This window comes from Protomyctophum bolini (assembly GCF_963924005.1).
Source record: "Protomyctophum bolini genome assembly, chromosome: 12".
Taxonomy (NCBI): domain Eukaryota; kingdom Metazoa; phylum Chordata; class Actinopteri; order Myctophiformes; family Myctophidae; genus Protomyctophum; species Protomyctophum bolini.
In genome coordinates, this window is record NC_137873.1 from 16,461,482 (window position 1) to 16,474,694 (window position 13,213).

Consider the following 13,213-nt stretch of genomic DNA (forward strand, 5'->3'; position numbering starts at 1 on the left):
AAAAATAGTTACGCCAATGCTCCCTCTACCGATATTGCCCAGAGAACTGCCTCATAGAGAATATTTTTTCCTCCGGTGAAAAATTATCCCTTTCTGGCCAAAAAGTAACGTTTATACGTGTGGTGGGAGCCTCAGAGTGTGTCCACTAAGGAAAGTAGGCTTTCTATTGACACAACCCGCCTTTGTTTTGGTGAGTAGCAAAAACGTTCTTTTTAAATACGCTAAAGAGGAGAGGCTGGTCTGAGTTCCATGTGAGATTTAAAAGCGAAAGTAGCATAGCCAATGCAGGGCAGAATCATACAAACATTGGCTATGGAACAGAGCTAACATCCTCCTAACCTCGCACACTAGCTCTATCAACGTATCCTTCCTCATAATCTTGCACACTAGCTCAACCTCTCCTTCCGTCGCTCCCATCACTCGCCCCTCTTCACCCCCCCCCCCCCCCCCCCCCACATACACACCCTCAGTCACCCCAAAAACAACCTCACACCGACTCAGCGTTTCGCTTTCACCCGTCCTCCGCTGCCACCCAAACACAATAACACAGCGAGCCGACGTCACGCTATTCTGATAAATTGCTTATTTCCGGTCATACGTCAAATGATAAATAATTAGGCTTTCAGCGGCCTGCCGTGACGGGTGGAGAGAAATGATTCCTCTTGATGCTCTGCTGAGCTGGCATCTGTTTGTTTTTCTTTCTGGCGAGGTGGTGGGGGGGGGGAAGTCTGCCGTCTGCTGGCTGGCGTGCATGGCTGATGGTTGACAGGACAGGTTGTCTGCCTGGCGAGGGTCTTATCGCACTGCACGTACCGTGTAGCTTCGGGGGGGGGGGGGGGGGGGGGAGGACGCGAGGGTCCCGCATCGACACACTTTTCTGTCAGACAGGCTCTGCGTCGCTCGTGATAAGTATGGCATTTTGTGGCTACGGCGGCCTATTTTGCCAGCGTGGAGACAGAGCGCGGCGTGGCTAGCATGCTAATGACCCCTCACATGAGTCTTGGAATGTTTTGACGTGACCCTGAGGCCGTACAGCTTTCAAAACTTTTTGAAAGCCGAGAATAGCCACTCTACAGGCTCATGACATGCATCGCATCATGATCTAAAGATCAGATTTGAGATACAGAGGAGGACGCGGTATGTTGTGAGCTTGCAGATTGGCTATTTCTGGCATGCAACACTGGCATGCAGCAAAGTATAGATCAGGCATTCATCTGCTGGGTTGTAGTTCCCAACAGGCATTCATTCCCAACGGCAAAACAGGTTTCTCCTGGAACACACAAAGAGGTTGTGACTCTTGCGGAAATAATTACAACTCCAAACACTAGTTCCTCACGGCCCATAATGCCCTTGTGGGTTTAAATCCAGCTGAACTTTATTGATTTGAACTCTGACCCCTGGTGAAACTCTAAAATCACAGAGAAGATAGGGTTTTCATCAAGAGAGAGAGAGACCAAGTGATGTCATGTCTCTATCAGTGTGTTATTCAGTGGTTGAAATACTCATAAAACCTTCTTGAGTAAAAGTAGAAATACCACGATATAAATATACTCCGTTACAACTACAAGGCTTGTATTACATCTTTTATCTTTTTTAAACATAAAAAAAGAAAAATAGCTGCTCTAAAAGCTCACAATACGATGTGATGAATATACTGTATAAATAACAGATCAACAAGGTGTAAAAATATATAGTGACTACAACTGTCAAATATCTGTAGTGGAGTAAAAGGTAACAATATTTGTCCTCTGTAATGCAAAGTAGAAGTATATGTAAAAACAAGTAAATTCTTCAAAATTATACTCAAGTACAGTACTTGAGTAATGTGTTCAGTTACATTCCACCCCTGGTCACGAGAGAGAGAGAGAGAGAGAGAGAGAGAGAGAGAGAGAGAGAGAGAGAGCAGCTGATGTCCCTATCAGCATGTTATTGACTCGGAGGTGGAAAATCTTCTCATCTCCGACTTCATTTGAGCTCTCAGGGCGCGCTGGAACCTTGCTGGATTTACAGCAAGAAGAACTCATTCCAAGCCAATAAAGTGTCCTATAAAATGAAATCAATTTTACAGGCCTGGGGGACACGCACGGCCACTCCACTCAATTCACCTCCACATTCCTCCGATTCTCTTTCACTGACAGTGTCACAGGTTCTTTAAAGTGCCACAAAACCGTCCTAAGGCTGATTTCATAGTTTGTCTTCCAGTTCATGTTAAAAACTACAGCAGATTGCACAGTGTCGGGGCTCGAACCTGGGACCTTGTACTTCTCAGACAGACACCCTAAACCCATTCATTCAGATACTACAAGTTAAAGTTGCTCAGTCTGAGTAGTGACTTTTAAAAATACTTAGTATAGTAAAAATGGCAATGCCAATGCATTCAAGCAAGTGTTGAAATCACCCCTCCCAATATATTTTTTTCAACCACACTATATGTGAATTATCATATAGAGCTTTATAACACTCATTGTTTGATTTGTTGATTTATTTTAAAGGGTAAGTGAATTTAGCTCTATATTGCTCAGTGATTATTGCTATAGTGTTCAGTGGTCAGGAATCAGGAATCAGGATACCAATTTTACCCAATTAGGAGAGAGCACTTACACAGGATACAGGATTACCTAAATGTTTTGTATCAGTTCTATCCATCTGAAGCCGCTTATCCTAATAAATTTCACAGATTATGAGGTGTTTCAGCTGTGACTGTAACAAGCTCCTTCCTCCATCAATTACTTGAATCATTTAAACCATTTAAGTGCTATTAATAGTTCTAATTAATCAAGTTTCCAATTAAGAGAATTAATCGAGAAACCGTGGGTGTGATGTATCTTTCCCTACAATAGAAAACAGCATTTTTAATTGGATTACAACAAACAGCAGGTAACCTTGTTAAACCAAGACTAATTGTGTGGTTTACATTGCTCGGACACACACACACGACTCATGAGTCTACACGCACGCACACGCACACGCACACACACACACACACACACACACACACACACACACACACACACACACACACACACACACACACACACACACACACACACACACACACACACACACACACACACACACACACACACACACACACACACACACACACACACACACACACACACACACACACACACACACACACACACACACACACACACACACACACACACACCAAAGCCCTGAAGAAAGTTACCGGGAGACATCCCTAGATGTTTATAACCCTGAAGATAGTGTAGATACCTGGATCTACATCTACATCTTGGTGCAGGGGGGCAACATGTGGTCCCTGGTGGGACTTTTGTCATGGCTAGGCCCCTGGATACTGTTTGTGCAAAGGGTTCCCCAGATCCCACTTTGAGAACATTCATTTTGGTCAAACCATTTTTTGTTTTTAAATAGCCAACGCAAAAAATCGAAATGGAAAACAGATGTTTCACATTAAAGTAATAGAAGATAGTTACCCGGACACCTCCCCAGATGTTTTACATTAAAGTAATATAAGATAGTTACCCGGACACCTCCCCAGATGTTTGACGTCGATCTGCTCTTGCTTCATGCAGGAGGCCTCTCTCACCAGACAGGGGTTGTTGTAGGAGTTGCCATCGGTGGCACACACTGGGTTCTCATTGTGACCGCTGCAGTCTATGTTACATATACACCTGAAGAAGAGTAAAGAGGTTAGTAAACTAGTTACTATACACCTGAGGAAGAGTAAAGAGGTTATTAAACTAGTTACTATACACCTGAGGAAGAGTAAAGAGGTTATTAAACTAGTTACTATACACCTGAGGAAGAGTAAAGAGGTTATTAAACTAGTTACTATATAACTGAGGAAGAGTAAAGAGGTTATTAAACTAGTTACTATATAACTGAGGAAGAGTAAAGAGGTTAGTAAACTAGTATGTTACATATACACCTGAGGAAGAGTAAAGAGGTTATTAAACTAGTTACTATACACCTGAGGAAGAGTGAAGAGGTTAGTAAACTAGTATGTTACATATATACCAGAGGAAAAGATTAGTGGTTAGTGCACTGCAATCTATATGTTATATAATTTGTTGCTGTCCGGAAGAAACCACCTCACTCCATTTTTATTCTTTTAAAATGTGTCTGTGTTAAAAAAAAAATATTGAACCAATGAAGAGTATTAAAAAGCACTTCGACAAAAACCTTCCAATTCCTCTTGAACTATTTTAAGCATGTGTGCAACATGACTGTTTTAAAGTATTGTACAGTAACAACTAAAGTCTTTTTAATGTTTATGTTGTACTATTACTACAAAACAATCTAAAATAAAGGGATTTAAGATCATTAAAGCTGGGCTGTTGCCTCAGTCTGATGCATTTCTGCCTACTTCCGGTCCAGGACTTGGCCCAGTTGGTTGTCCCCATGCTCAAAAGAAGTCTATGTAGGAGAGCCGCAGAGCATCCAGCCTGTCTGAGTGAGAAACAGTGCAGTGGAAGCGAAATAAATACAATATATAATATTTGTTAAAAATAAAAACGTATTATAAAATATAAATTTCTGCATCAGGCAAGTGTGCCAGAAGGGAAGGCCTTGCTGGCCCTGACGGCCCACCACTGGTCTATATCTAAGGCTCTGATCTATACCAGGGGCCTTCAATGTTTTTTCAGGTCAAGATTCATGTTACTGTGTATTTTCAGATGTTTAACCACTTAACTCCTCAATACGTAGTAAACTTGACCTTTGTACTTGGTACTGAACTCTGTACTGTGCTCTTTTTCCCTTCTACACCAAACCTTAGCCAAAAAATAGCAGATCTACAGGCTCACAACACCTCAAGCTGCAAGGTGCTTTCAATGGGAAGTGAAAAGCAGCTGTAGTTTGGAAGAGACAGTACGAGCTAACTTACAAGAGGTAAATCTCTGTCTGGTGACAGAGATTTCGGTGGAGGAATGAAATTAATTTATCTGTCAATATTTCTTTCGGGAAGCTCAGCTGAAACCAAATTGACGTTGGCATTAGGCATGTAACATTATATGGTAAATCCATTCAAATCCATTCAAACTGGTGACAATTTAAATCGTGATTATCGTATCATGAGTTGAGTGAATCGTTACATGCCGATTAAACCCTTGCAGACGGATTGTGATGTTATCGCTGAAAACCCACAATAACAGACATAACAGAAAACAAAATACACAGAGCCCTGAGAGCCATAAAGAGGTTCCATATGGACCCCTGGTGGTCCCCGGACCTGGCGCTGAGACGCAGCGATTAAGACGACTCGACTCACCAGACGTCTTCGGAGTCTTCGTCGCACTCGGCTCCGTATTTGCAGGTCCCACACTTGGTGAACTTCTTCCCCACGTCGGTGGTAGAACCCTCATAGTCTGAGAGAGAGAGAGAGATAGAGAGAGAGAGAGAGAGAGAGAGAGAGAGAGAGAGAGAATACAACACCATACGAAATAAATACAAATCATTGTGTGTATACTGTTTATAGTACCCTACACTGTGACCTCGGTACATAGACATTCTGTTATATAAACAGAGCAACTAACTTTATTCAATCACATCTGAATAAATTACTGCTACTTGTCGCAAATGTTTTTTATACTAAGTGACAAAAACATTGAAATACTGCTGTCAACTTTCCTATATAACTATCTCTGACAGACAATGCACAATCTTTTTATAGTTTACCAAGTGTTCCACTTTTGCTTTGGCAATGTAAACATACGTTTTCTCATGCCAATAAAGCTCCTTTGAATTTAATTGAAATGAGAGAGAGTTAGAGAGAGAGAGAGAGAGAGAGAGAGAGAGAGAGATTTACATCACAAATACAGTTTCCTTAATTCTTTATCTGATTATGTTTCATTTCCTAATTTAATACAATACGTTTGTGTGTGGTTATCAGTTGAGAGAGGGAGAGGGAGAGAGAGAGATAGAATATTATTGCAGCTCTGCTCACAGATTGAATAGCGACTGCATTTGTCAGTCTGTCGCTCTGACCTCCTCTTGACAGCAGCGCCTGACAGGACACACACTGCCTGCAATCTACACGTCTTCATGACAAACAATATCATTCCCTGTGTGAGTGCGTGTTCCAAACTACTACACCGATCAGCATGATAGCTATTTCCTGTGTACACTGCCACTATAGGCTATGGAAAACACTTTCCAAATATTTCTCCTATCCGTTACTGACGACTATATGAAAAAATGTAAATGATAACCTCAGACCACAATTGCTTCCAGTCAATTGTATAAGCTGTCTGTGACGCTACAGTATACAGTATATTGATTTTGTCCATATCGCACAGCACCGATTATATCCACTAATCCAAGTTTGCTTCATACTGAGTCCTCGCCCAGCAGAACGACGATAGACCTGGTCTGTCGTTGTGTGCAGGTCGCCATGTAGCCTGGCCCCAGCCTGCGTAGACCTGGTCTGTCTTTGTGTGCAGGTCGCCATGTAGCCTGGCCCCAGCCTGCGTAGACCTGGTCTGTCGTTGTGTGCAGGTCGCCATGTAGCCTGGCCCCAGCCTGCGTAGACCTGGTCTGTCGTTGTGTGCAGGTCGCCATGTAGCCTGGCCCCAGCCTGCGTAGACCTGGTCTGTCTTTGTGTGCAGGTCGCCATGTAGCCTGGCCCCAGCCTGCGTAGACCTGGTCTGTCTTTGTGTGCAGGTCGCCATGTAGCCTGGCCCCAGCCTGCGTAGACCTGGTCTGTCTTTGTGTGCAGGTCGCCATGTAGCCTGGCCCCAGCCTGCGTAGACCTGGTCTGTCTTTGTGTGCAGGTCGCCATGTAGCCTGGCCCCAGCCTGCGTAGACCTGGTCTGTCTTTGTGTGCAGGTCGCCATGTAGCCTGGCCCCAGCCTGCGTAGACCTGGTCTGTCTTTGTGTGCAGGTCGCCATGTAGCCTGGCCCCAGCCTGCGTAGACCTGGTCTGTCGTTGTGTGCAGGTCGCCATGTAGCCTGGCCCCAGCCTGCGACGGTTTGTGGTCTAGAGGGACAGGCGCCAGCAAGTACAAGGCGGGATCCTATTGGTTTACCGATCTGAGTGCCCGCCCCTCGCCATCCTCCTCCCCTTCCCTCCCTGCTAGAAAACCAATAACACAGCAGAGAACACAAATGCATTTGAGCCGAATGCGAATGGAAATAAAAACCTGGCTACCGAGGCAACCTTGTACACAGGTGTAATTCCCTGGTGAGAGGATAATCTCCATATCACATTGCAGGGGAGAGAGACTTGCCACAAAGGCATTTCCATACCTGCTTAACTTAGTCATCTTTCTGTTGCATCAATGTACAGTATATTCGGTATACAGTAACTTTGCTCGCAAATGTATTCATCCAGTTTTTTTCTGCATACAATTTCTCTGCGCCTGTAACATTATAGATGTAATATCCTACCTCAATAACCACGGCTGTAACATTATAGATGTAATATCTATGATGTTAGTAGGGTCACACCCTACTACTACTCCCTACTCCCTCACACCCTACTACTACTTCTGAATCACACCCTACTACTACTGAGTCACACCCTACTACTTATGAATCACACCCTACTACTACTGAATCACACCCTACTACTTCTGAATCACACCCTACTACTACTGAATCACACCCTACTACTACTGAATCACACCCTACTACTACTGAATCACACCCTACTACTTCTGAATCACACCCTACTACTTCTGAATCACACCCTACTACTTCTGAATCACACCCTACTACTACTGAATCACACCCTACTACTACTGAATCACACCCTACTAATGAATCACACCCTACTACTTCTGAATCACACCCTACTACTTCTGAATCACACCCTACTACTACTGAATCACACCCTACTACTTCTGAATCACACCCTACTACTTCTGAATCACACCCTACTACTTCTGAATCACACCCTACTACTACTGAATCACACCCTACTACTTCTGAATCACACCCTACTACTACTGAATCACACCCTACTACTACTGAATCACACCCTACTACTGAATCACACCCTACTACTTCTGAATCACACCCTACTACTGAATCACACCCTACTACTACTGAATCACACCCTACTACTGAATCACACCCTACTACTACTGAATCACACCCTACTACTTCTGAATCACACCCTACTACTTCTGAATCACACCCTACTACTACTGAATCACACCCTACTACTACTGAATCACACCCTACTACTACTGAATCACACCCTACTACTACTGAATCACACCCTACTACTACTGAATCACACCCTACTACTTCTGAATCACACCCTACTACTTCTGAATCACACCCTATTACTACTGAATCACACCCTACTACTACTGAATCACACCCTACTACTACTGAATCACACCCTACTACTACTGAATCACACCCTACTACTACTGAATCACACCCTACTACTACTGAATCACACCCTACTACTACTGAATCACACCCTACTACTGAATCACACCCTACTACTGAATCACACCCTACTACTGAATCACACCCTACTACTACTGAATCACACCCTACTACTGAATCACACCCTACTACTACTGAATCACACCCTACTACTGAATCACACCCTACTACTTCTGAATCACACCCTACTACTGAATCACACCCTACTACTACTGAATCACACCCTACTACTGAATCACACCCTACTACTACTGAATCACACCCTACTACTTCTGAATCACACCCTACTACTGAATCACACCCTACTACTACTGAATCACACCCTACTACTACTGAATCACACCCTACTACTACTGAATCACACCCTACTACTACTGAATCACACCCTACTAATGAATCACACCCTACTACTGAATCACACCCTACTACTTCTGAATCACAACCTACTACTACTGAATCACACCCTACTACTGAATCACACCCTACTACTACTGAATCACACCCTACTACTGAATCACACCCTACTACTACTGAATCACACCCTACTACTACTGAATCACACCCTACTACTACTGAATCACACCCTACTACTACTGAATCACACCCTACTACTGAATCACACCCTACTACTACTGAATCACACCCTACTACTACTGAATCACACCCTACTACTGAATCACACCCTACTACTACTGAATCACACCCTACTACTACTGAATCACACCCTACTACTGAATCACACCCTACTACTACTGAATCACACCCTACAACTTCTGTATCACACCCTACTACTACTGAATCACACCCTACTACTTCTGAATCACACCCTACTACTTCTGAATCACACCCTACTACTGAATCACACCCTACTACTGAATCACACCCTACTACTACTGAATCACACCCTACTACTTCTGAATCACACCCTACTACTTCTGAATCACACCCTACTACTACTGAATCACACCCTACTACTACTGAATCACACCCTACTACTTCTGAATCACACCCTCACACCCTACTACTGAATCACACCCTACTACTACTGAATCACACCCTACTACTTCTGAATCACACCCTACTACTACTGAATCACACCCTACTACTACTGAATCACACCCTACTACTGAATCACACCCTACTACTTCTGAATCACACCCTACTACTACTGAATCACACCCTACTACTGAATCACACCCTACTACTGAATCACACCCTACTACTACTGAATCACACCCTACTACTACTGAATCACACCCTACTACTACTGAATCACACCCTACCCTACTACTTCTGAATAACTATGTATTTCCAGAACTCCTCCAAGCATATTGACCACAACAAAAAAAGTACAGAACTCATAAGTGTAAGCCAGTCGTATGAGCTTTTGCTTGTAATAGAGTATTTCTACATTATGGTATTGCTCGAACTTCTTCCATCACTGCCGGTGAGTTGGCAGAGCACGCTCATTTCAATTCCACAGCAAAACGTTTCGCCTCACGGAGCTGAGCCTCCAACAACTCTCTCTCTTTCTCTGTGTGTGTTTGTGTGTGCGTGTGCGTGCGTGCCGCTTGGCATTGTTGCATTATTCCAGTGATTTAAATTCCGAACAGACAGGAGAGAGACAGCTGTGCCTGGGAGCACAGCACTACCCTCTGTGTGTGTGTGTGTGTGTGTGTGTGTGTGTGCGCGCGTGCGTGAGTGCGTGCGTGTGTGTCTGGGGGCTACATAAAGTCCATTGCCAGTGAGTCTTCATGTTTCCGGGAAATATAATTTCATCCTATTCAAAAATGTCATCACGCTACACCCCCGCACGCATGCACGAACGCACGTACGTGCGCTACAAATACATCTGATCCATTTCGATGCTTAATAATTCATCTCCATGGCAGTCTGGCTGGGCGCCAGCCGGTGGTATAGAGACCTGGCATTAAAGTCATGCCTGAACATGCTCATGCAGATGGTACAGAGGTGTAGCATCGCACATGTGTGCTTATACAGCCAGCTGATTTCGTCGCTATCAGACAAAAACCTTGTATGGCCAAAACCATTCCCATATTAGTATCATCACAATTTGTCGCGATGTGAACTTGTAGATCATCTCTTTTCGTGTGACACTCTTGTACGACTAATTTAATTCCCCCACATTCATTTGTGGTCACTAATGCTCATTATAATATGGTACTATTTCTGTGTACTTGGTCTGTGTCTCAGAGGAGGTCTGTGGACAGTTCCCGTCTACCAATGAATGAATGAATGAATACACAAATATCACACTCACCATCTCCATCTCCTGAGCCAGAGCCACCATCTGTGAGGAAGAAGGACAGAGTCAGTTATGAAGGTACTGCAGAGGTTATGCCCCAGATGATTACGTAGCTTAATGTGCAACATTGTTTTCTCACTCAACAGTAAGCAAACCAACGTACAGTTGCGTATAAGGGTATACATTATATCTGTAGAGTACCCACATCGACAGGTGGGTGCTGGGTTAAAAAGACTTCAGTTGAAAGAACCTTATATGGTGTGCAAGCCCACATCCATATTTCTATATATCTGCACATTTTAAGGACCTTAGGCTTTAAGACGACTTTAATACCATCAAATCAGAAAATCTTACAATGAGACCATTTCAGTCAGAAGTAATCTACAAGCTATACTATATAAATGGTCAAACAACCAAGTTCACATCGTGATCTTGTAGATCGGCTATTCTCGACTCACAATATTACCTACATGTGGAACCGAGTCAAACTAAATGTAATATTGCCTCGACCATGTGCGTTAAAAATGATTATTTTTGGGGGTCACGGCCTGACAGGATAGAGAACCACTGAGGTACAGGAGCTGTAGAGCACGCAGAACAAATTTGTATGGGTCGTGACTCGTGAGTAAATAACCCCTTTTTTGTGAGTTCCAAAAAATATATTACAAAATAAAAAAGTTAAAATGTTTAAAAATAAAAATAAAAGTCACGACTACGACTAAAACATCATCATCATCATCATCATCATCATCATCCTCACCGTCAACCACTTCCCTATTTTGGGCACGTCATTATAGGGGAAAGGTTTCAGTAAAATAAACATCAACACGTTCACAACTTGATGCATAACGACACGTCACAAGCTTGTAGATCGGCTATTTTTGAAAATCCGTCATTCGACAGTCACAGTATACTGTATATGGCGTGGTGGTCTGATAAGGGATCTATTGACAGCATCTCAACCCCATTAGTTAAGTGTGTTTGAAAGGCTCGGATGCATTTACCAAATGGACCTTATAAACCGTATGAGATGTTGGCACGCCATTCTCACTTTAAGAAATGGATGCTCGGTTCAGAGGTTTTTGGCAGTGGCATTATTTGCATTAAGAAATGGATTGAGGGAGTGCGTTCAATTCAGTTTGTCCTTCACTGCAGAACCTGCTGTACAATGCAAGACCACAGTGCGTGTTCAGGTGTATACTAAACCAGGAATCCTCAACTTTAGTTTTTATCCTCAGTGCTAATATAGCTCTGAGACTGTACACATGGAACCAAATGGAGCCATAAGGGTCCATTAGGTTCCATTTGTACACTCTCAGAGTGACATACCTGTAAGAGTCCATTTGGACCCCTGGTGTTCCCTGCACCTGATGTTGAGAACCAGTGAGTTATAGACCACTGTTTCCCATTTGTGGATCACAGGCCCAATTTGTATAGGTCACAATTTGTGTAAAAATACCATTTTTTCCCCCTACATTTACAAAAAATATTGATTTCAAAAGTTTTTAAAAAGTAAAATTATTGTATAGCATACATTTAAAACAAATAAACTAATCTAAGAAATTCCATAAATTAAAGAAAATATATAAATAAGAAGTAGTGAAAATAGCCGATCTGTAGATCTGCTATTTTCACTAGTTTGGGTCCCGGGCAAACATCCAATTAAGCAATGTTACACGAGAGGGTGTGGTTTAACGTGATTATTGCCACGACAGTGATGCGGTCAGGAACGAGACGTAGTCTAGTTCCGCAAGCATCACTGAAGTGGCAATAATCACGTTAAACCACACCCTCGAGTGTAATATTGCAATTATACAACAGTTACCCTTAAAACTAAGAAAATCGCATTTTTTATTTTTATTTTAATGACAGACCACAAATGTCCCAAGAAACTAGCTATCTTAGCCACCGAGTTTGGGAAAACAGAGCAGCTGAAATCTTTGTTTTGATTAGGTGGTGAATGGTGCTGGATTAATCCATGGCTAGAAGGCTGTTTCAACCAATCAGATTGCTTCCTCGAAACACCCTGTGGTATAATCTCTCTTTTCGGTCTCGATCTGGAAGTTTGGGAGTTAGAAGTAAATGTTCGGATATCATTGACCTCCTGTCAAAATGCTCTTAGTGAGTTTTCATAATGGTGTGTGTGTGTGTGTGTGTGCGCGTGTGCGTGAGTGTACACAAAGATCTTCTGTTTGACTGCTTCTCTGCTGTTGTCATCAGTACTTGTTGGCAGTCATGACTGCCAGTTCCCACCTGACGTTGTGTGGGAGTCCAGACTGCTCCAGACCATAATGAATAACTGCTAGCTTGAATAAGGACCAAGCTATACAGGTCACCGGTGGGTCTGTATCCTCCTTTCTATCCTGAGTATCCTCTCAAGTGCATGATATGATCTCCTCGCCATGCAGCAGCACATGTTAGACATTGGTCACGGGCCTTTCCCCTTTGGCTCAACCTTCTTCCAGGAGAAGGTCTGTGGATTGAAGTGGATCCACAGATCAATTGAAGGTCTGGTTAGACTTGCAGCCACTAAACATGTACAGCTCTCCATTTGAGGGC

The 13,213-nt window shown here is 43.1% G+C and overlaps 1 protein-coding gene across 2 annotated transcripts in view; it reads right to left on the reverse strand.

The window, feature by feature from the left end:
* Positions 1-13,213, reverse strand: part of tmeff1a (transmembrane protein with EGF-like and two follistatin-like domains 1a) — a 79,643-nt gene that overhangs the window by 13,242 nt on the left and 53,188 nt on the right. For both annotated transcript variants that reach the window (XM_080778236.1, XM_080778235.1), the window contains exons 4-6: positions 10,670-10,699; positions 5,258-5,354; positions 3,511-3,659 (exon numbers count right to left, since the gene is read on the reverse strand). In XM_080778236.1, the coding sequence (XP_080634362.1) occupies positions 3,511-3,659; positions 5,258-5,354; positions 10,670-10,699 (276 nt within the window). The remainder of the gene's footprint in view (positions 1-3,510; positions 3,660-5,257; positions 5,355-10,669; positions 10,700-13,213) is intronic.